At 41.3% G+C, this 22,660-nt stretch overlaps 1 protein-coding gene across 3 annotated transcripts in view; it reads right to left on the reverse strand.

Annotated features, from left to right (window-relative positions):
- The window catches only part of MYBPC1 (myosin binding protein C1), a 216,669-nt gene that overhangs the window by 134,981 nt on the left and 59,028 nt on the right, over positions 1-22,660 (reverse strand). For all 3 annotated transcript variants that reach the window (XM_033952331.1, XM_033952330.1, XM_033952329.1), the window contains exons 4-5: positions 10,746-10,781; positions 5,397-5,426 (exon numbers count right to left, since the gene is read on the reverse strand). In XM_033952331.1, the coding sequence (XP_033808222.1) occupies positions 5,397-5,426; positions 10,746-10,781 (66 nt within the window). The remainder of the gene's footprint in view (positions 1-5,396; positions 5,427-10,745; positions 10,782-22,660) is intronic.

Genomic DNA, 22,660 nt, shown 5'->3' on the forward strand with positions numbered 1-22,660 from the left:
CATACTTGAATTTTCTTCCTGTGTGGCTCATTGAAGACTATTCAATCCGGTTAGGCACAATTACACATGCTGTATAGATTGAAGTCAATGCCGCTGCCATATGACTTTTCGTTCTGTGGTACAAATGCTCATTTTGGGTAAATTAGATTACTGCAATGCACTTTATCTTGGAGTACTAAAAACAAAGCAAAAGGCATTGCAGGTGTTGATGAATTCTGTGGCTAGATTAATTGTCAGAGTTTCGCGGCGGGTCCACATTATGCCAATTTTAAAGCAGCTGCATTGGCTTCTGATACAGCAGCGTGTTGAAGTTAAGATCTTGAGCATTGTGCACCAGATCTTATATCATAAGGCCCCTGATTGCTTTTTGGATATGCTGAAGTTATACTCTCCAACAAAAGAATTGCGATCGGAACATGTTATGAGACTAGCCCTGGATAGGGCATGTACCATCTCTCATGTAAGACTTGGGATATCGATATTCTCTGTTGCTAGTGTAAAATTCTAGAATGCCTTGAATGGGCAATTACGTCTATGTAAGCCTAGAGATGTTTTAAAGAAATTATTGAAAACATATTTGTTTGTGTCTGCGTTTATGTGAATCATGAGGTTGTTTTATTTATAGGATCTCTTTGTAATAATACATGATGTGTTAGATGTTTCTAATTTGTATGTTGCTTGTACACTGCTATGGTTTAAAGCAGTATATAAATTTTTAAATAAATTTCACATGGTAACAGGAAGTACAAAGAAGTACAAGGAGCCTTCAAGTTCCAGGCAATGAAAAATCAAATTTATTGAAGGACCCAACATGGCTAAAATCTTTGTGTGGATTGCATTGAACAACCTTTGATGCAGGCAGACACTGGACCTTGTTGAGTCCTTCAATAAATTTTCTCTGATTGCTTGGAACTTGAAGGCCCCTTGGTCTGTACTTTGACTCCCTCTCCATTTTGATTGTCATTTCACATGGTGTCACTTTTATTGACTGATGCCATTTCCATCTTTTGCTGCTGGTGTATTTGTTCATGTACTTTGTCACCATTTGACTCATACAGATAATATGGAAAAGTCCTTTAAATATAGCCCATATGTATGGCCATTTATATGGGACTTGAGGGCCATTACACTAAACACGGGCAAGAAAGAGTCACTTTGCTTGAAACCAACATATCATCCTTGTTCCGTCCCCCGAGTTCTGTCCCTGTCCCTGCCCCATCCCTGCAAGTTCTGTCCTCATCTGCCCAAGCCTCGAACATAAAGGCCCTGATTCTACAAAGTGCATCCCGATTTTAGGCAGCTGTAGGCATCCTACAGCTGTCTAATCAGCCAATTGGGATGCACATTTTTTAAAAAAAATGCTTCCCAGGCAGGACGCATATATTGAAGGCGCCTCCGGGAGCCTAGGGAAGCCCACAAGACGCCTAAGCTCGCCTAAGGGCCTTAGGCGAACCTAGGCGGCCCTATGCATCTCCCTAGTAGAGGAAGAGACGCTTACAATGTAGGCCAGCAAAATGCTGGTCTACATTGTAAGTAGACGCCGTCACTATACTTATCGCGGCAAGGGATCTCTCTGCCACTATAAGTATAGCGGCTGCCTGTCCGATTGCCGGCAGGAGGGTGCCCAACCCCTTCTACCGGAAGATGCCGATTCTGTATAGGACGCCTCTCCTGGGCCGTCCTATAGAGAATCCGGGCCAAAGTATACAGATGAGGACAGAGCTTGCAGGGATGAGGCAGGGATGGAGATAGATCCAGTGGGGATGGGGACAAATTTGTTCTAGTGTCATTCTCTAAACATAAAACTAGTATTCTATAAAGGTCATTATAGAATTCACAGTCTAACTTTGGGTGTCTTTTACTAACTCCCCCCGGATGCACTCTTATTGGCGAATGACATTTGTCTGAAATGGCTGCCCATCCATAGTGCAGAGCAGTAGCATAGCTAGACCTATTATTATGGGTGGGCCCATAGTTATGTTGGATGGGTCTTCCCAAATTAAACCCCCCCCACCACCACATAATTTATCTTACATCTTGCTCCTTCTCATTCTGCCCTTAGATGAGGCATTTACCACCACCCATCCCTTCCAACAGCCTAGCAACTCTCCTCTCCCTAGTGCCGGTGTACCTCAGTTCCTGGATGGCAGCGGTGGTGATGTGCATCCATTACTTGTGCTGACCCCGTAGGCATTCCTCTGTTGCATCCCCTCAGAGAGAAAACAGGAAGTGACATCAATGAGGGTAAGGCATGGCAGATGGAAGGCTGTGGGGTTAGCACAGGAAGCGAATACCTGTTGCTGTTCCTTCCTGCAAAGGTGATGAGATTCGGGAAGGGGGAGGTTTAGAGAGAACGGGAAGTTGCTGAGCTGTGGGCCAGTATGTGGGGGCAAATGCCAGATTCAGGTGTGGGAGAGAGGGGAGAAAGACGGCCATTGCTCAATTGTTATGGGTGGGCCCGAGTCAAGATTGGGTGGGCCCAAGCCTATCCGTAGCTGCGCCACTGGTATCCTGTTTTGAGCCTGCAAGGCAAGCCAGCCATGTTTTCTGTTGATATAAATAAATTTATCCTTTTGTTCTGAAAGTGATCTTGGCTGGCCTTATTTGTATCCACAAGCCTTATCAAAGCCCCAGAAGAACCCCTACAGCTCATACATTCAATTACTTGCCCATATACATTGCAAAAAATGTGAGCTATTCAAATGTGCACCCTAAACTTTTGCTCCTTTTGTAAGTATGAGGACTCTATCATCTGGTTCCCTTCTACACTAGTGCAAGTTTCCAGGAGCCAAATGATTATATTCACAGTACAAGACTGGCAAATTAAGCCGAAGTTGAAATTCTGATCTGAAGGCCAAATGTTCTAACAAGTGTGTCAATAATATACTTATCCCTCATGGGTAAGTGATCTTAAGGAATGCGCATAAGAAGTTGTATCAAAGGTCAGCGCTTTATGCCCTCCTAGAGCAACGCCAACAAAAATACTTATACCAGGTTTCACTGCAAGTGGTAAATGTCATCCCAGGCCAAAATAGTGATCCACATGACAAAAAGACAAATCACCATCCGCATGGTAGAGGTCATGCAAATTAGCTTGCTATGGCTATTTCGAGACATCAGAAAATGATCCCAAAACAGCTGTACAGCATTTCAGGGCTCCTGCCAGCAACAGAAATCAATGGCAGTAGCTATAGCACATAGACAAAATCGTAACAGCCAGTGATCATGGCACACAGTCACTCACCCTAAAAGGAACATGGACATTCAAAACTTGTTTCCACAAGAGTTAATTGGATTAGATTTACCATATTACATAGAACTTCATAGAACCGCATAGAACTTCACGGTATTGCGGTATATAAGCTGTTATTATTATTATTATTATTATTTGAAATACCATTAGTAAGTGAGTATTAAGCGGTTTATAATATGACTACAATAGAAGTGGAGGTTACAAAAAAAAAAAAAACCCCTACAACCCCAAAAGACCTAAAATAGATTAGGGATAAGAGTTACAAATCATCAGAGGGTAGAAGAAAGGAGAAAGGGTCAATAGAGGGCATGAAAGTGCAGAAGATGAGAAAGAGGGCAAGGGTAATGAAGATATGAGAATCAGAGACACAAAGACCAGAAAGAATTAGTCATTGTTGGAAAATCACTCTGCTAAAAGAGAAATATTTTCTTGTGGATGATAATCCCTAAGATCTGTAGAAACTTTGGCAATTTGACCTCTAGTCTGTAGAACTCTTAACTCTTGTAGTTTCTGTTTTTATTATACTTGCAGTAAATGTTTTTGGTTTTTTTAAAAAAATTTATTTATCCAATTATTTATCAAGCCTATCATCTTGTACAGAAAGTGTAGTCAACTTTCAATCCTGAAAATAAACCAAACTATAAAAGAGAAGCACATCTTAACTTAATCACACACTAGTCCTCAAAATTGGGATCCAAGACTTAAGAATAAGAGTAATTTAAATTAAAAATAACAAGCAAACAAAATCACATAATCTGTTGCTGAAAGAGAGCTAATTATTACTTGGGTGCAGATGTTTCTCCATTTTCAAGGCGCTTCAGAGAAAGGAAAGCAGTCAAATGAGCCGGTTCTGAAAACACATATTTTAAGGAACGGTATCTAAGAAAGAAGAAACCCCCTATCTGAGTCACACCTGGTTTCAATAACTTGCAGTAAATGTTATTCTTCCACGTAACATCGAAGTTAGCACTCAAAAGTAGTTATGCTGTTAGTATCCAATGGTGTTAGTACCCCAGAGGTTTATATTATAATTCAGTGCACCAGTTAAAAGATATTTTTTTTGAGTTGTCCATCCAAAATGTATCCGTTTAGATTTAGAAGAGTTCAGGGACATTCCGGAGGAGTAACCAAAAATGTTTGGAGAGCGGGGATGTTCAATTGTTGTCTGGATAAATTTATCTGTTTAGTAGGGCCTTACAAAGAGCAGTCCTGGGGGGACCCCCAGACAACTTTTCCAGAATTTTCATGCGGTAGGATTTGCATGTGGTGCCTCCATTGCACGCAAAATTTTCTCGTGAATATTCTTTTTGAATATCCTGAAGAACCAACTGGCTGGGGGGGTCCCCCATGGACAGCTTTGAGAGCAGCTAGCTTACGACATTTAAATGTGTGAATGCCCCAACATACCACCCCAAAATCTAAAATGGCCTCCCTATATCCAGTTAAATGTTCTTAGAGGATCAATTTGGGAGGGTGGTATGTGGGTCATCATGCATGTTTAATTAGCAGAATTTCAGGGGGGGGGTTAGGGGCCTGAAAGTTAATTGAGGGGGCACAAGGCTAAAAGCTTGCCAAGGGCACCTAATACCCTTTGTATCAGCCCTGAAAATGCAGAGAGAATGTCAGGAATGCAAGAGAAGAAACAGCTGGTGGCTGACAGCATTGAGGATAAAGTTGTTTCATGGTCTGCATAGTTTCCATAAATATACATTTAACAGAAGTTGGCAATACTAGCTGTTAGCAAAGGAGAGAAAAAAAACCAATGGTTGCATGAATGTAGCACTACCTACGATGTCGATTGTACCTAATTTCCAAACATACAATATTAAATGCTGCCTCCATCAACAAAACCCCAAAGTGTCCAAGTGTATGTTCATTAGATTTAAGAGTTTTTCCGTTTTCTAGCATTTGTTGTGTGTCTTAACAAACATTGGCAAATATCCTATTTGGTTACTGGATTTTTAAAGATAATTTGTGAAATATGCATAGTCTCCTCATGTTGCAGAAATCATGTGCATAAACAGTGCTGAGTTGGGATTAGCTTTTGAAAAGCACATTACAAAACAAGAACCACACGATCCAGAATCAACATGGTAACTAATGGTCTGACTATAGTCAACACGTAGGATAGAATCTCACTCACTTTTCACCTGTCCAGCCTGGGTTTTCGGTTCTGTATGAGAGAAACAAAAGTCCATTTAATAGAAAAGTAAACACAAACGAAACAAAAACACGAGAAAAAGAAATGTATATAACTCTGTCTGTGGAATACATTCGAAATGCCTAAGTTAATTGAAGAATGCCGTTAGAAATGGCAACAAACGGCAGGGTTGAAGCGCCTTCTGGCACCTAAATAAAAGACACTGGCATTGTGCCTAAGTGGGCACTTAGGCCACTGCATACCAAAGAAAGCATGGCCAATGCCAGAAGTGGCATTAGGCAGCCTAAAGCGCCTACCTACGCACAATTCATGCAAAGATAGGTGCAAGAAATATAGGCCCAGAAAACACTGGCCTAAATTTCTGGTGCCTGTTTTTGCCAGGGGATCCTAACAGTAGTCCACAGCCTGCCATCAGCTGATCATGGCAGAAGAACCCCTGATCAGCTGAGCCGGCAGGACTCCCCAAAATTGTGGCTTCGGGGAGTCCTGCTGGCTCAGCTGATCACGGATTCCCCTGATGCAATTAGCTGAACCGGCAGGGAGACTCCCCATTACTCTCTCTCCCCCTCCCTCTCCCCCTGCCCCACCAATCCCTCCCAGTACCCTTCCAAGGAGAGACCCCTCTCTCATGCCCATACATCAACCCCCCTTGTACCTTTGATAGACAAATCGACAGGAAGGATGTCCACTCCCTCCTGCTGGCAGGCCCGCCTGACCAAAATGGCTGGCCTTCCCCTTCCTGGTGCTCCCTGGTATGCACTGGGAGGGACATAAGGTCCTGATTGGTCCAGGAGCCTAAGGCCCCTTCCCGGTGCACTCTGGGATGCACTGGGAGAGGCCATAGGAGCGGTGGCATAGCTGGGTGAGTGGCACCTCTCCCCCGCCTTCGTCCCCGCCCCCACTCCTTCCCTGATCCCACCTGCCATGCATGCACCGCCCCCCCCCCCACTCCTCTCCCGATCCCACCTGTCGTATACACACCCCCTTCCCTTCTCCTGTACCTCTAGTTGAAGTTCTTGCTCGCTGCGGTCAACAATGTGCTCCTTACAACCCCATCTGCTCTCCCTCTGACATAAATTCCTATGCGCGGAGAACTGACGGGGGTTGCGAAGAGCACGTGGTTGACCACTGCGAACAACTTCAACTAAATGTATGGGGGGAAGGGGGTGTGCGCATGGAGGGGAGGAATGGGAAGAGGTGGGGGAGATGGAGAGGAAGAGGGATGCCAGTGCCCCCACCAACATGGTCCCCAGGGTTGACCGCCCCCCTTGCCCCCTCCCTTACTACGCCACTGCAAAGGAAGGGCCTTAGGCACCTAGGGGCTCTCTCAGTGAGATGGAAGGCCAGAAGACAACTGTGGCAGACAAAGCAGGAGCTTACGTTACTTTGGGCTTTTCACTTTTGTCACCAGGAACATCCCTCAAGATTAAACCCTTTTTTCCACTTCCTTAGGCTTCAGGAAGATTCCCCAAGCCGGTTTGAGCTTCCAAGCAGGATAAAAGTTCACAAATGCACAAAGACTAGGGGACACTGTATGAAGTTATGTAGTAGCACAAAAGATTCCTCAACAGGACGCTCTCCTTTCAAGCAGGGATCTGGAACAACACCTTAAGTGACATAATCCTGAACTCTCTAACATACCATTCTTTTAGAAAATCATTAAAAACCTACCTTTTTGGGGAGAAGCAATGGCATATTTAATTAAAAATAACAAAAAAAAACCCAAGCAAAAACAGAACACAATTAGAGGGAAAGAATTAAAGGGCTCCTTTTACAAAGGCGTGCTAGAGGGGTTAACGCACGCGACTTTTCATCATGCGCTAACCCCCCGCTGGCCAAAAACTACTGCCTGCTTAAAAGGAGGCGGTAGCAGCTAGCGCGTCCGGCGGTTTAGCGCATGGTATTACGCACGTTAAACCGCTAACGCGCCTTCGTAAAAGGAGCCCAAAGTGTGAAACTTATCAGAAGACTATATTCAAAATGTTTAGCATGCTATTATCAACATACAATATGTGCAATATTAACCAATCCAAAGTGGAAGCCTGCACAACAGCATTTTATTTCTCAAATTTAAAATATATGTGATTCAGTAAAAAGTGGTTCTAACGTTAATGGACTCTACTATGCTTTGAGAGTACGCAGCTTATTCTACTGTAGTATTGTATTATTGCTATGCTTTAAGTACGTTTCTGCAATGTAGTACTGTATTTCTGTTATGTTTATCTATACATTTCTGTATTTTAAAAATTCAATAAAATATTATTAAAAAAAAAAATAAGTGACCTACCTACCTTTTCGACAAATTGACCTGATCCCCCAAATCTGCGCTACAACCACCTCATCTTACACGTTACTTCCTCCTTCCCTTTGCCACCCCATCTCATAACTGTCTATCTACCCCTTCCCTAATCTAATTGATGTTACCTTGCTGTCCTTACATCACCTTTTATTGTACACCGTCTTGAACTGTAAAGGTATGACGGGATATAAATAAAGCTTTTATTATTATTATTAAAAAAACAAATATGAGAAAATATTTTTTCACTCACCTCCAAATTCTATAAAGTCTACCTACAGTTAGGTGTCTGCATCGGCACGCCTAGCCAATGTAGGTGGCTAATTTAATTGATGTATAGGCTAAATCTGCACTGATAATTGGCAATTAACCCCTCATAATTGGCATTAATTGGAGTTATTATTTGAAAGTTAGGCTATCGCACGGTGGTACGCACCAAGTCCAAAGCGCATAGTTAAAAGTGGGCATGGTCAGGGCAGATCATGGCGTGTTTTTAAGTTACGTGCCTATTTTTGACTTAGGCGCCACCATTTGATTTAGGCACAGGCGTTTAGGCATCTAACTATAGAATTGCACTTAGTGCCGCGTTAGTCAGTGCTCATTTTTTAGGCAAAATATATAGAATTGGGAGGGGGGTCAATATATATGGTAGTTAAGCTCTACACCTCAGTGGTAAAAGCAATTAATGTAGCTGGATTTTAAAATCTTTGAACAAACTCCTGGAGAAAAAGTCTATAAAGTAGGGTTGGATTTCGATTAAAATGTTAAAAAACAACACCAAAGTGAAGGCAAGAAAGATGTCTGGACAACATGATAATTTATTACAATCAATTGGCGTCAATATAAACAGTCTCTGAAAGGGCCTCTATGCATATCTTAAGAGTATGATCAAGGTCGCAGTAGTCCGCTGAAGCAAAGTCCTGTTGGAACGAAGTCCCGACTAGGAACCCAGTTTCGGCATGTAGGTTAGGTTCAAACAGTTTTTATTGATGCAAACACAGCAAATACAACACCAGCGCACCCCAAAGGTGCACAGTAGAAATAATAATGCATCATATACAACAATAGAACAAGCATATACAAAAAAAGAGTAACATCAACCAAACTCCCTCCCCTTCCTTCTCTACATAGGGCAAGTGAGATTAATGAGGTTGGAAAGGTACTCCAAAGCCCTGTTCTCTTATGAACCCTAAAAATGTCACACCACCCTTTCCCCCCACCTGAACCACTTATCTTATCTTTGACTAATTGCCAGAACCTTCAATACACCCCATTTCCCCTCCTCAAACCCTTCAGGAGACACTGGTACGTGTTAACATAAATAAACGTCATAAAATATAAACGTCAGTCGCTTACATGGCCTTGTATGTTAGTTTTGGAACGTTTATATCAACGGACTCGTGCTATCTTGATCATACTCTTAAGATATGCATAGAGGCCCTTTTAGAGACTGTTAATATTGATGCCAATTGATTGTAATAAATTACCAGGTTGTCCAGACATCTTTCTTGCCTTCACTTCGTTGTTTTTCACACATCCCAAGGCAAGAATCTTCTTTCTTTTCTCTTGCACTGATTAAAATGTTTAATCATGATTACTACTACTACTAATCATTTCTATAGTGCTACGAGATGTATGCAGTGCGTACACATTATACAGAGGTACTTTCTCTGACCCTAGTGGGCTCACAATCTAACCCCCTCTTCTACAAAACCGCCCTAGCGGTTTTTAACACAGAGAGAGTACAGAGAGCCGTGCTGAGTGGCCCGTGCTGCTCCCGATGCTCACTGAGTTCCTATGAGCATCGGGAGCAGTGCGGCTTCGCGCACTAGAAACTGCTAGCGCAGTTTCGTAGAAAAGGGGGTAAGTTTATTTTTTAACTTGGGAGGGTTAAGTAACTTGCCCAGGTACACAAGGAGCTGCAATGGGAATTGAACCCAGTTTCCCTTGGCCCTCAAGGGCCACACCCCAGTCGGGCCTCCAGAACCTCCCCAAAGAACATGAACAAGATCCATCTGCACGCACCATCTCCACTGTATGCACTAGATCTCGTACATATTCACTGGGGAAATCCTGAAAACCCGACCAGGCTGCAACCCTCAAGGACAGTTAATTGCATGATTAAAGGTGGGGTCATGGCTAGCAGTCCATAGAGAGGCACAGGGAGGGTTCAGGCTTTTCTTCTCTCTCCTCCCCACATTAGGCATCGTACCTTTGCTGGTGGGGATAGAGCCCCATCAGTCAAAGAGATCCATTTCTAAAGCTTCCACCTTCCTCCATGTGATGGTATGTGACTGAGGAAGTCAGCAGGGTGCCTCCAGACGCCGATGCTGGCACTCCCAAGCATGCTCAGTTCATGCTTGGGAAGTGCAAGTCTCTGTGGTTGGAGGCATGATGATGACTTCTCTGCTTCTGAGGAGGTAAGAGGAAACTCTGGTAGTAGATTCCTTTGGCAGACGGGACTCCAGCTATCCCACCAGACATTGAACATATGCTGCATCCTTGGTGGGTGAAAGAGAGGGAGCTCAATCTCTCTCTCTCTTTCTCAGTCCAACACTATCTCTATCTCTCCCTCCCTCTCCCTACCCCCAGGTCCAATTCTCTCTTCCCCCTTTATTCCCAGGTCCAACTCTCTATCTCCCTCCCTCCCTCCAGCCCCAGCCCCAGGTCCAACTCTCAATTCTCTCAATCCTTCTCCCTTCTGCATGGTCCAGCATCTGTCCCACCTGGACCCGTGCAAATGTCATCCCCCACCCACACCAGCACCGGCACCCAACCACCACCCCTCCTGCATTGGCACCTGGCACCTCTGAATTTTTAAAGTTAGTTTGTGAAATGTGCATAATTTCCTCATTCTGGATAAATCATGTGGACATACAGTACATGATAAACATGAACGGTCAAACCATACTACTGGAATATGAATACTGTGGTGGATTTATCTGTCAATAGAACTGCGCAGTCCAGAATTAGCATAGTAAGCCATTGAAAACGTGACTATAGCCAGCTCGTATATATCATATTATCTCGCTTACCTTTTACCGGTGCAGTCACAGCTGGGGTCTTTTGTTCTGTATGGGAGAAGAACAGGCATATTTAATTTAAAAAATCCCCAAAAACTAGCAAAAACAAAACACAATTAGAGGGAAAGAATTATTACAAAGGCGTGCTAGCGGGGTTAACGCACGCGACTTTTCATCATGCGCTAACCCCCGCTGGCCAAAAACTACCGCCTGCTTAAAAGGAGGCGGTAGCAGCTAGCGCGTCAGGAGGTTTAGCGCATGGTATTACGCACGTTAAACCGCTAACGCGCCTTCATAAAAGGAGCCCAAAGTGTGAAACTTATCAGAAGACTATATTCAAAATGTTTAGCATGCTATTATCAACATACAATATGTGCAATATTAACCAATCCAAAGTGGAAGCCTGCACAACAGCATTTTATTTCTCAAATTTAAAATATATGTGATTCAGTAAAAAGTGGTTCTAACGTTAATGGACCTACTATGCTTTGAGAGTACGCAGCTTATTCTACTGTAGTTTTTTAAAAATTCAATAAAATATTATTTTAAAAAAATGAAAACAAGTGACGACATAAAGAATCATCAGAAAATGATGATTCGTAAGTTGACTAAAGTCATTCCATGTCAAGTAGACCAATTTTGAAAATCATCCAAGCTCGACTTCTCCGAATTGGATAAAAGTTTGGGTGGACATTCACTCGGGTCTCAAACTATGGGCTCCTTTTACGAAGGTGCGCTAGCGTTTTCAGCGCACGCACACGATTGGCGCCCGCTAGCTGAAAAACTACCGCCTGCTCAAAAGGAGGTGGTAGCGTCCAGCTTGCGCTAAAACCGCTGGCGCACCTTTCTAAAAGGAGCCCCATATCGTGCAAAATTTTTCAGCTGTATCTCTATTAGTTTGAGACTTACAGGCTGCTGAATGGAGGTTGGAGTGCCACACTCTGCATAACACAAAACAGCCGTAGCAGGGGTAGGGAACTCCAGTCTTCGAGAGCCATATTCCAGTCGGGTTTTCAGGATTTCCCCAATGAATATGCATTGAAAGCAGATCTCATGCATATTCATTAGGGAAATCCTAAAAACCCAGACTGGAATACGGCTCTCGAGGACCGGAGTTCCCTACCCCTGAGCCATAGGGTTGCCAGACGTCCAGATTTCCCCAGATATGTTCTTCCTTTTGTGTTTTCCCTCTACAGCTCTCTTCCCTATTTTACAATGTACTTCTTTACCTTAATCCTATCGTTCCAGCAATGGAAGCAAGGAGCACAGATAAAGACACCTGGGTTTTACTTCCATTGAAAGCAATGGAAGTAAAACACGGATGTTTCAATCCGTCCTCCTTTTTCTGGAGCCATATGCTAACCCTACCCATGAAGCCCCTTTTATGACCCCTAATCTTCTACCCTCAGCTTACCGGTGATGCAGATCCCACTGCAGCCTCTAACACATCATCACTCTGAGCCAGACGTTATTTGAGTATTGTTTAAATCAGACCTGCTGGCTCAAGTGATAATCTGTTAGATGTCGCACTGGGCTCTCCATCAGCAGCAGGCCATGAGTAGTTGATTGAAGGCTGTGGGAGAGGCTTTAAGGACAGTTTGCAGTGTTGTTGTTTTTTATCGATGTGAGGTAAAGAAGCTATTTGGTGAAGGAAATGGCTGTGATGGTGGCTGCAGCAGCTGTGGGTAACTTTTAACAGGATAAGCTTTTGTCATCGGGTTCATGTATCACGAGGTTTATATTGGTATTAAGAGTCATGACAGAGTTAATGGGATTGACCTGCTCTTCAGACCAAAGACTGCGCTAGCCCCTCATCACAGTCATAGTTTTCTAAAGTAAACTAAAACTTAAGTTTATAGACCGTGTTATTTCTATAAAAAATAAAGCTCGACTCGGTTTACAGTAAATAAAATAGAAAAGAAAAATTTTACAATTTGGAAAATAACCAAGTTTTTAGATGTTTACGACTGGTTTGAAGAGAGCCTAAATATCTCAACCATAGAGGAACATTGTTCCATAATTCAGTTATTTTGAAAGATAGAGATTTCCCCAATTTGCCAGTAGAGGCTTTGGGGCTTTCAAAAATTGGCCTAAATCGGTACTTGGACGATCAAAAAGCCAGATCATCCAAGTACCAATAATCAAAGCTGGTTTTAGATGTATCTAAAACCAGCTTAGGCCTTTACCCTACCTCTAAACGCCTAGAGCGAAAAGGGGCGTTTTTAGAGGAGGGGAAAGGGCGGGAGGTGGGCCGACCTAGACTTAGAGCTCCTTTTACTAAGGTGCATTAGGGCCTTAACGCGCGGAATAGTGCGCGCTAATTTGCCGCGTGTGCTAGACCTTAACGCCAGCATTGAGCTGGTGTTATTATAGAAGCGTACCGCGCGGTAATTTTGTGTGTGCACTAAAAACGCTAGTGCACCTTAGTCGTACAGCAAGTATAAGCAAAAACTTTAACAGGTTGCCCAGTCAGAACTTATACGTTTTGACTCAGACCAAGTCAAAACAGGTTTAAGTTCCGAATAGGTGTTGTCTGACGTATAGGGCGATTGGTTTGGCAGAGTGAACAGTCGGTGTGTGTCCCCTTCCGAAGAAGCCAAAATCAGCGAAACTCGAGTCGGGGGGAGTTCTTGAGTCAAATAGGGTGTTAATGTTCAGGTGGCAAGTAAGCCGTGAAATGGAAGGACCGCCAGTCACCACTTTAAAGAGAAGTATATTGGATCTATCTATCAGATGGGACATTGATGTGGCTATGATGGTCCCAGGGGGTCTTAAAACACAACATCATTTTTTTGAAAACATTTTTCAAAATATTACTTTGAATGAGGAGTTGACTTATTTCAAAGTGGACTTTTTTTTGGGTGGAAAGTTTTTACTCGCAAGCAGTGATTTTCAAGTGTACTCCTAGTGTGAATGGTAATGCATATTCATTAGGGATATCCTGAAAACCAGGACACATTTGAGAACTTTATCTTTGATTTACAAAAGTATGTTGAAAAAAATTTGTGGACGTTAGGTAAGACATGAAGAGCCTCGTTTGTATATAAAATTATATATGCTGAACTAACAGAAAATAGGACCTCTTAGCATGGCTACTGTACCATTAGCCATCTCTGGTGAGTGCCTAGCTCCTAATAGAAACATGTATTTATTTAAAAAATTTCTTCCCTGCTTATTACCTAAGTAGATTACAGTAGAAAACATATTCAAACATATTATAATATACACATCCTATCCTATTCTTCCAGATATATTCACTAAGGGTTCCTTTTACAAAGGTGCGCTAGTGATTTTAGCGCACGCGCGTTCTACCCGAAAAACTACTGCCTGCTCAAGAGGAGGTGGTAGCGGCTAGTGTGCACGGCATTTTAGTGCGCGCTATTCTGTGCGTTAAGGCCCTAACGCACCTTTGTAAAAAGAGCCCTAAAACTAGCATAATGCTAATAAAAAGTTCACACTGTATGAACATAATAGCAGATAAAGGCCAAATGGCCCATCTATTTTGCCCATCCACAGTAACCATTATCTCTTCCTCTCTCGAAGAGATCCCACGCTTTCTTGAATTCAGACATGGTCTCTATCTCCAGCACCTCTTCCGGGAGACTGTTCCGGGAGTATTTCCTTAGATTACTCCTCATCCTATCAGCTCTTAACTTCATCCTATGCTCTCTCATTCCAGAATTTCCTTTCAAATGAAAGAGACTCAACTCATGTACATTTATGCCATGTAGGTATTTAAACGTCTCTATTATATCTCCCCTCTCCCACCTTTCCTCTAAAGTATACATATTGTGATCTTTAAGTCTGTCCCCATACACCTTATGACGAAGACCATGTACCATTTTATTAGCCTTCCTTTGGACCAACACCATCCTTTTTATAATCTTTTTGGAGGTGCGATCTCCAGAATTGTACACAATATTCTAAATGAGGTCCCACCAGAGAGTCTTATAAAAGGACATCAATACTTCCTTTTTCCTAATGGCCAAACCTCTTATGCACCCCAGTATCCTTCTAGCTTTTGCCATCACCTTTTCAACCTGTTTGGTCACCTTAAGATCATCACATGCAATCACACCCAAGTCCCACTCTTCTGTTGTGCACACAAGTTATGCATGAGAAAAACCACCAATCTAAACAACAAATGACAATATCCAAATTCTGCGCACAAAATTTGCAAATTCTGCAAATTTATTTGACAACATTTAAACAATATTTTTTCTAATTATCAGCAGAATTTCAGTGTACAATTCAGCATTTTCATTAAATTATACTAGAGAAAACAAAGCCAGATCTCTTTCACTCCTGCCCCCCAGGCAATATCTCTCTCACCCCAACCAGTATCTCTCTTACCCTTGTACCCCCAGCTAGCATCTCTCTCACCACTGTCTCCCCCCCCCTTAGCCAGCATCTCTCATTTTCTTATCCATGTCACCCCCCAAGCCAGCATCTTTCACACACTACCCATTGTCCCCAATCCAGCATTCCTGTCCACTACCTCTGTGACGCTAATTCCAGTTAATGGCAACCTGCTGCTAGCTCTGGAAGCTTCCCTCTACCGAGGTCCCACCAAAAAAGAGGAAGTGACATCATCGGATATGCGGTAAAGGGAAGCCTCCAGTGCCGGTCAAATAGCACATAATTAGCTATCTGCTGATATCTATCGCTAAATATCCTATTCACCAGATTGGCTGGTGACCCTGAAGTCCTTGCAACACCTCTCCATGGTTCAGGAATCCAAAGTTCATTTCCCGGCACCATCCTTGAAGCCACTCGTTAGTCCTCAGTATACGCTCATCCCTGGCACTTCCTTTGCCTCTAACTGGGAGGATTGAGGAGAAGACCACCTGCGCTCCTGTCTGCTTCAGCCTCTCACCCAGGGCTCCAAAGTCTCTGGTTATGTTCTCCGGGGTGTTCTTAGCAGTGTCGTTTATGCCAATGTGGATGAGGACCATGGGGAAGTGATCTTGGGGCTTCAGAAGCCTATCAAGACAGGCGGTGACATCTCGGACCCTGGCTCCAGGCAGACAGCAAACCTCCCTTGACTGCATATCCAGTCAGCTCACATGAAACAACAAAGTACAGCACATTGGGCTAAAAGGATAACAAACATACAAAGCTTCTGTTCATGGATCTGTTCCCCCCTTATGCCATCTGGAATGCCACTTATATACTTTAGTTCAGTAGCCTAGGGTACCACCTAGTTACAGATTACATACTCACTTTCCATTGGTTTGTCACATGCATCATTTCTATTGGCTATATGGTCTATGCACTTATCATGGAGCCATATTGAAACACGATGTCACCTAGTGTCAAAACTGACCTTTCAATTTTCCTAACACTTCAATATTTTCCTAATACTTCAATATTCAATAATTTCTGAGAGCAGGCCTCCTCTGTCCTGAGCTTGATTGTACTTCTGTCAATAGTTCTGATAATTCTTTGGTAGGACATTTTATCCTATACTGTTGCTTGAGTTTATCCAATGATGTCACAGTCAGCAGATCTCTGCCAGTTTCTAGAGCAAAGGTGAATCTCTCATAGAGCATATTGTCTCCTGCTGACAGGGAGAAATATGATTGTCCAGAGGCTTGAATTCATAAAGCACAATGTCTCTCTTAGAAGTATAACTATTTTGGGGTCTGAGGGGGTCTCTGCCTACATTTTCATGCAGGTCTTATTCCCGATTCTTTCTCAGCTTGTAACTCTTTGGGGCAGAGACTGTTTTCTTCTTTGTGACTCTCTGCAGCGCTGCTTGCGTCTGGTAGCGCTATAGAAATAATTAATAGTAGTAGTAGTTTGGCTTTATGTAAGCTATCATAGTTTAATGTGAGCTACAGAACAATGCAGAAACAAAATGTAAAAACCCCCAAACAAACAAGAAAAGCAAGGAAAAAGAAGGAACAACAACAAAAAAAGGCTTCTTCCATGTACACCACTATTCACAAGGAGACCACCATATTATCCCCCTCCCCCCTTTTACAAAACCGTAGCGTGGTTTTTAGTGCCGGCCATGGTGGCAACAGCTCTGACGCTCATAGAATTCCTACAAGCGTCGGAGCTGTTAACGCCATGGATGGCACCGCAGTACGGTTTTGTAAAAGGAGGTTATATTAGGCAGTTTATTACATTTTAAATCTTTATTTACAATAGTCTCAAAACATGAAATAAAGTCATTTCCATATAATTATAACAAACAAAAATGCAAATAAGATAAAAACTAAAGAGGGCTATGTGGACATTTACAAACAAGAAAATACTTTTTAAGTATATAAGCACATACTAAAACAATTGCACCAATAATGCTGCTTTCAATTTAATCTAAACATAACTAATTTACCTCATAAGAACATAAGAACACAAGAATAGCCTTACTGGGTCAGACCAATGGTCCATCAAGCTCAGTATCCCGTTGTAATGGTGGCCAATCCAGGTCATTAGTACCTGGCCAAAACCCAAGGTGTAGCAATATTCCATGCTACCAATACAGGGCAAGCAGTGGCTTCCCCCATGTCTTTCTCAATAACAAACTATGGACTTTTCCTCCAGGAACTTGTCCAAACCTTTCTTAAAACCAGCTACGCTATCCGCTCTTACCACATCCTCTGGCAACGTGTTACAGAGCTTAACTATTCTCTGAGTGAAAAAAAGTTTCCTCCTATTGGTTTTAAGCGTATGTCCCTGTAACTTCATTGAGTGTCCCCTAGTCTTTGTAATTTTTGGCGGAGTGAAAAACCGATGCACTTGTACCCATTCTACTCCACTCAGGATTTGGTAGACTTCAATCCTATCTCCCCTCAGCCGTCTCTTTTCCAAGCTGAATAGCCCTAACCATTTTAGTCTTTCCTCATACGAGAGGAGTTCCATCCCCTTTACCATCTTGGTTGCTCATCTTTGAACCTTTTCTAGTGCCACTATATCTTTCTTGAGATAGGGAGACCAGAATTGAACGCAATACTCTAAATGAGGTCATACCATCGAGCGATACAGGAGTATTATGACATTCTTAGTTTTGTTAACCATCTCTTTTTTAATAATTCCCAGCATCCTCTTTGCTTTTTTGGCTGTTGCCGCACATTGGGCAGAAGGTTTTATCATATTATCTTCGATGATATCCAGATCCTTTTCTTGGGCGCTAACCCCCAAGGTGGACCCTAGCATCCGGTAACTGTGATGCAGGTTATTCTTCCCAATGTGTATCACTTTGCATTTGTCCACATTAAATTTCATCTGCCACTTGGACGCCCAGTCTTCCAATTTGCTAATGTCTATTAGTCATTTGACACTTATCTGGCAAAATATCAAGCCATTTATTTTTTAATTATTTTTATGTATGTTTCTTATGTGAACCGCCTAGCATATATGCGGTATGTAAACTTTTTAAATAAATAATAAATGCAGCAGGAATGGAAAAATTGTCTTTTCTCTTTACACTGTTTTCTTATTTCTTCCCTTTCTCTCTTATTAATCTTCTCTATTCCAGTTCTTAGATGTGTGTTTTTCTGGTATTAGGCAATTTAATTACCGCGGGTCAACCACACTTAGGTGCCATTAACAGAATTGTGTCCACTGGCGCCTACGAAAAAAAACTTAGTTGTCAGTAATGCAGTAAGGGCTATAAAGGCCTACATTTCCAGTGCCTAAGTTTTGGGAAGAATTGTGCATAGCGGCACCTAAGGTCATCTCCGTCCCTAAACATGCCTACTATGATCTTAAGCGCCGCTAGGCGCCATGCCGTAGGTGCGATTCTGGTGCCTACTTTTTTAAAAAAATGAGTTTGTAATCAGTTTTAAATGGCCAATTGCTCCACCAATTAAAGCTGATTAATGTAATTAAGTTAGCCACCTAACTTTTGGCGCGGGATGCAGAATTTGGGCCCAAGGGCACAGCTGTCACTTAGACAACATCATTATCCAGAGAAATGCTTTCATGTGCTAGCCATATTGAAGATCGGATTATGTGGGCCATCTCAGATGGCATACATGAATACCCTGGCTCAAATAAATTCTTTTCTTTCTTAATATACACACATGAACTTGAAACTGTTGACCTGAATTATTGACCCCAATTACGTGTCATTGGCTTCTTTGAGAGAATACCTTGGATTTGCCAAATGTATAAATTTCAGAATTCCAACAATGAACGACATTGAAAGACATCTTAAGTCAATCAACTTAAAAGGTTCTCCTACGGAACTTATTCCACCGTTCTATCTAAAGAAATATTTCTCTTATTTTGGTCCATTTATGCTATCACTCATACAAAAAAGTTTTTCTTCTTCTACTGTTCCTACCACTTGGAAATCCTCTATTGTTATACCAATCTTAAAAAACTTCAAATCCAGTCCAGATGACTCATCTAACTATCGCCCCATTTCAAACCTACCATTCCTAATGAAACTAACTGAAAAACTGGTTTTTGAACAGCTTTCTGAATTCATCGAATCCTCTAACGCATTACATCCCAACCAAACAGGTTTTCAAAAATATCACAGCACTGAATATTCTATGATTGGTCTTGTTACAAATATTCATTACTTTCTCGACCATCATAAATCTGTAGCACTCTTTTCTCTAGATCTATCCGCAGCTTTCGATACCATTGATCATGAAATTCTTCTTAATCGACTGCAATCATTAGGGATAGATGGCCAAGTCTTACAGTGGTTATCATCCTTTCTATCGAACCGAATCTCGAGAGTTAAATTTAATGAGTCCTATTCTGAAAACTTCTCTTTATCTTCTGGAGTTCCACAAGGATCAATATTATCCCCTCTTCTGTTTAACATTTTTTTATCCCCATTTATCACCATGTCACAGTCACTAGGATTTACAACTTTCTCATACGCTGATGACATTCAACTACTGCACCCTTTCAACCCAGAAAACATAGAAGAAATAAAAATCATCACTGACAAATTAGAAAAAATGAAAACCTGGTTAAACAATAACAAACTGGCTTTAAATACCCAAAAAACAAAAACCATGCTTTTCACTTGGAAAGGAGACATAATTCAAACAATACCATTCATACTTGATAACACTCCTTTAGAATCGGTATCTAAACTGAAAATCCTCGGTGTAATAATTGATGTTGATTTATCTTTCCACGACCATATCAGCGCAATAGTTAAATCCTGCTTTTTCAGATTACGGCTCTTACGTTCAATTTCTACTTTTTTGGATGCTAAATCACTCAATATTTTAGTTCACTCTCTTATTATCTCTAAACTAGATTATTGTAATGCTCTCCTAATTAACATAACTCAAAAAGAAAATAGACGTCTCCAAATCATCCAAAATACTGCAGTCAAATTAATTTACAATGCAAAGAAATTTGATCATGTTACCCCCTTATTAATTAAATCACACTGGCTCCCCATAACCCATCGAATTACCTTTAAAATATTATTTTTGGTTTACAAAACATTGAGCTTTAAGGAACCCCAATATATTGCAAAAATGATAGTTCCACACAAATCTTCTCGTTCTTTAAGATCCTCTTCATTAAATTTGCTTTCAGTTCCTTCACTAAGAATCATAGGCACAAGACGCAATGACATGTTCTCTATGAAAGCACCCACACTGTGGAACTCCCTTCCTAATTTTATCAAAAACGAAACAGACTTTGTTGCGTTTAAGAAAATTTTAAAAACATATTTATTTCAGGACGCATTTGACTTATAAAACATAGTCATTTTAGGTTCCTGTATTCTTCTTTTTTCATCTTATCCCATTACTACCCAATGTGTTTTACCCTTTGATGTCAAACTCTAACAGATAATAAAATTGTAACTTCTTTCCCACCCCTTCTTGTTCGTCAACCTCTGTCGGTCTCTTAAGTGATTTTTGTAAATTAAATGTATGTCTGTCTCTTAAGTGAATTTTGAAAACTAAATGTATTACCACACTCTGATGGTTTTTAACTGTACATCGCTTAGATATTGTGATAAGCGATTCATCAAATAAAGGTAAACTTGAACTTGAAAAAAACTTGAACTTGAACTTTTGCTTACTATTTCATGCATGAAAGGGATATTACATTACATTAGTGATTTTTATTCCGCCATTACCTTGCGGTTTCAAGGCGGATTACAGAAGAGGATTTCTGGACATGTCCAGAGGTGTTACAGAGTAGAGTGGGTTGCTTCAGAGGACTGAAATGTTTCATACGGTATTAGTTAGTCTTCATGGTTCAGAAGGTCTTCAGAAGGTTAGACCAAAGGATTCAGGCACTGCACACTGCAAATAAAATCAATATAAAAAGCTTATCTTTCTGGCTTCCTAATGTAGCGTAGCGAAACACAGTCTGTGTTGGAGCCTTGAACAGACCTTTTCAGATAAATGGTCTACTGTTAAACAACTTTTGTAGAGCCATAACATTTGCCACTCCAGTAGAAGCAAGAATCCTTGCTCCATCCAATGTGTTATGATTAAAATTCAAGCACCTTTCCAGCGACATTGTACCGCTGCTGTGGTGCCTTGCTGAAGAGCTTATGAGCACATTTAAATATTTTAAAACCTTTAAATGTTATATGAAGGTATTACTTGAGAAACTTGCCCAGTATTGATGAGAGGGTTTTTTTGTGTTTTGTTCTATTTTGAAAATATTGCCCCCTCAAGTGGACTGTAATTTTAAATCCCCGGTCTGTTTGGATCAAACTTGCATCCATCTTTGGCATTAACTTAACATTCAATATTTTCTATTTTTCTGCTTTCGTCTCAAAATCTACTATGGAACAAAATGATTAGAAAAACAAAAATCACCAAGCAACAAAGGTAAGAACAAGAATTTATTTTAGTAATTAAAACATGTTGGTTCTGAGAATTTATTTTTGCTGTCTATATTTGCCACTGTACGAGTATGGAAGGAAAAGTGAGGGGGGATGCTTTATGCAATTAAAAATTTTAATTGCAATTAATCGCGATTAATCGATGTGCTGTTCTAGTATAAGTTTTCACCAATAGAAAAATCCCAGAGGGTACATCTATCAAAATTTATACAATTTAGTTTAAGATATAGGGCCTTGTGGCCCTTTCTAGCAATACAATCATGTAACCCACCACTCTAGTTTCAAGTTTATTAGTATTTTGATATACCGACCATCACATGTATCTGGTCGGTTTACAATATTAAGAAGATAAAAAATAGAAAATAAAATTTTTTTAAATAAAAATTGAATCTAAAGGCTCCCTTTATCAATCCTTGCTAGCGGTTTAATGTGCGTAATAGCGCCGTTAAACCGCCGGCTGTGCTAGCCGCTACCGTCTCCTCTTGAGCAGGCGGTAGTTTTTAGGCCAGCACGGGGGTTAGCGCGTTAACCCCGCTAGCGCGGCTTGATAAAAGGAGCCCTAAATATATAAAAAAATAAAATCTTTATGAAAGTAGGGGAGAGGAGGTCAGGGCAAAGACTTGATTACGAAGGATGTGAAACAAAAGGGAAGAGAGGAAAGGGGAAGATTTATAAGTTACGTTATGTAAATAAAAAATAAAATGAGGGGAGAGGGGAAGGGTAAAATAGAAGGAAAGGAAGCATTTTTATTTTCACATATTTGTTTGGGGATTCAGTTGGTGTTTTGATAAGCTTCTTTGAAAAGGAATGTCTTAAATTTTCAGATCAAAGGTTTGGTGGCATTGCATTCCAAAGGGAAGGCGCGGCAACAGAGAAAATCGTATTTCTAGTATAGTAGATATCCTTAATCGAAGGGACTGTTAGTAGATTCTGTTTAGTGGACCTGAGGGCCCTGGATGGAGTAGGTGGGATTAGATGGTTGATGAGAAGTCTTGATCTTAAAGGCTAAGAGAAGAATTTTGTAAGTTCTTCTATGAGAAACTGGTAACCAATGGGAATAGAGGGATTCTTAAACTAGTATAAATCCTTGCACCCAAAACTGGGCACTAAGCACTGTTCTATAAATGGTGCC

Source organism: Geotrypetes seraphini, chromosome 7 (assembly GCF_902459505.1).
Source record: "Geotrypetes seraphini chromosome 7, aGeoSer1.1, whole genome shotgun sequence".
Lineage (NCBI taxonomy): Eukaryota > Metazoa > Chordata > Amphibia > Gymnophiona > Dermophiidae > Geotrypetes > Geotrypetes seraphini.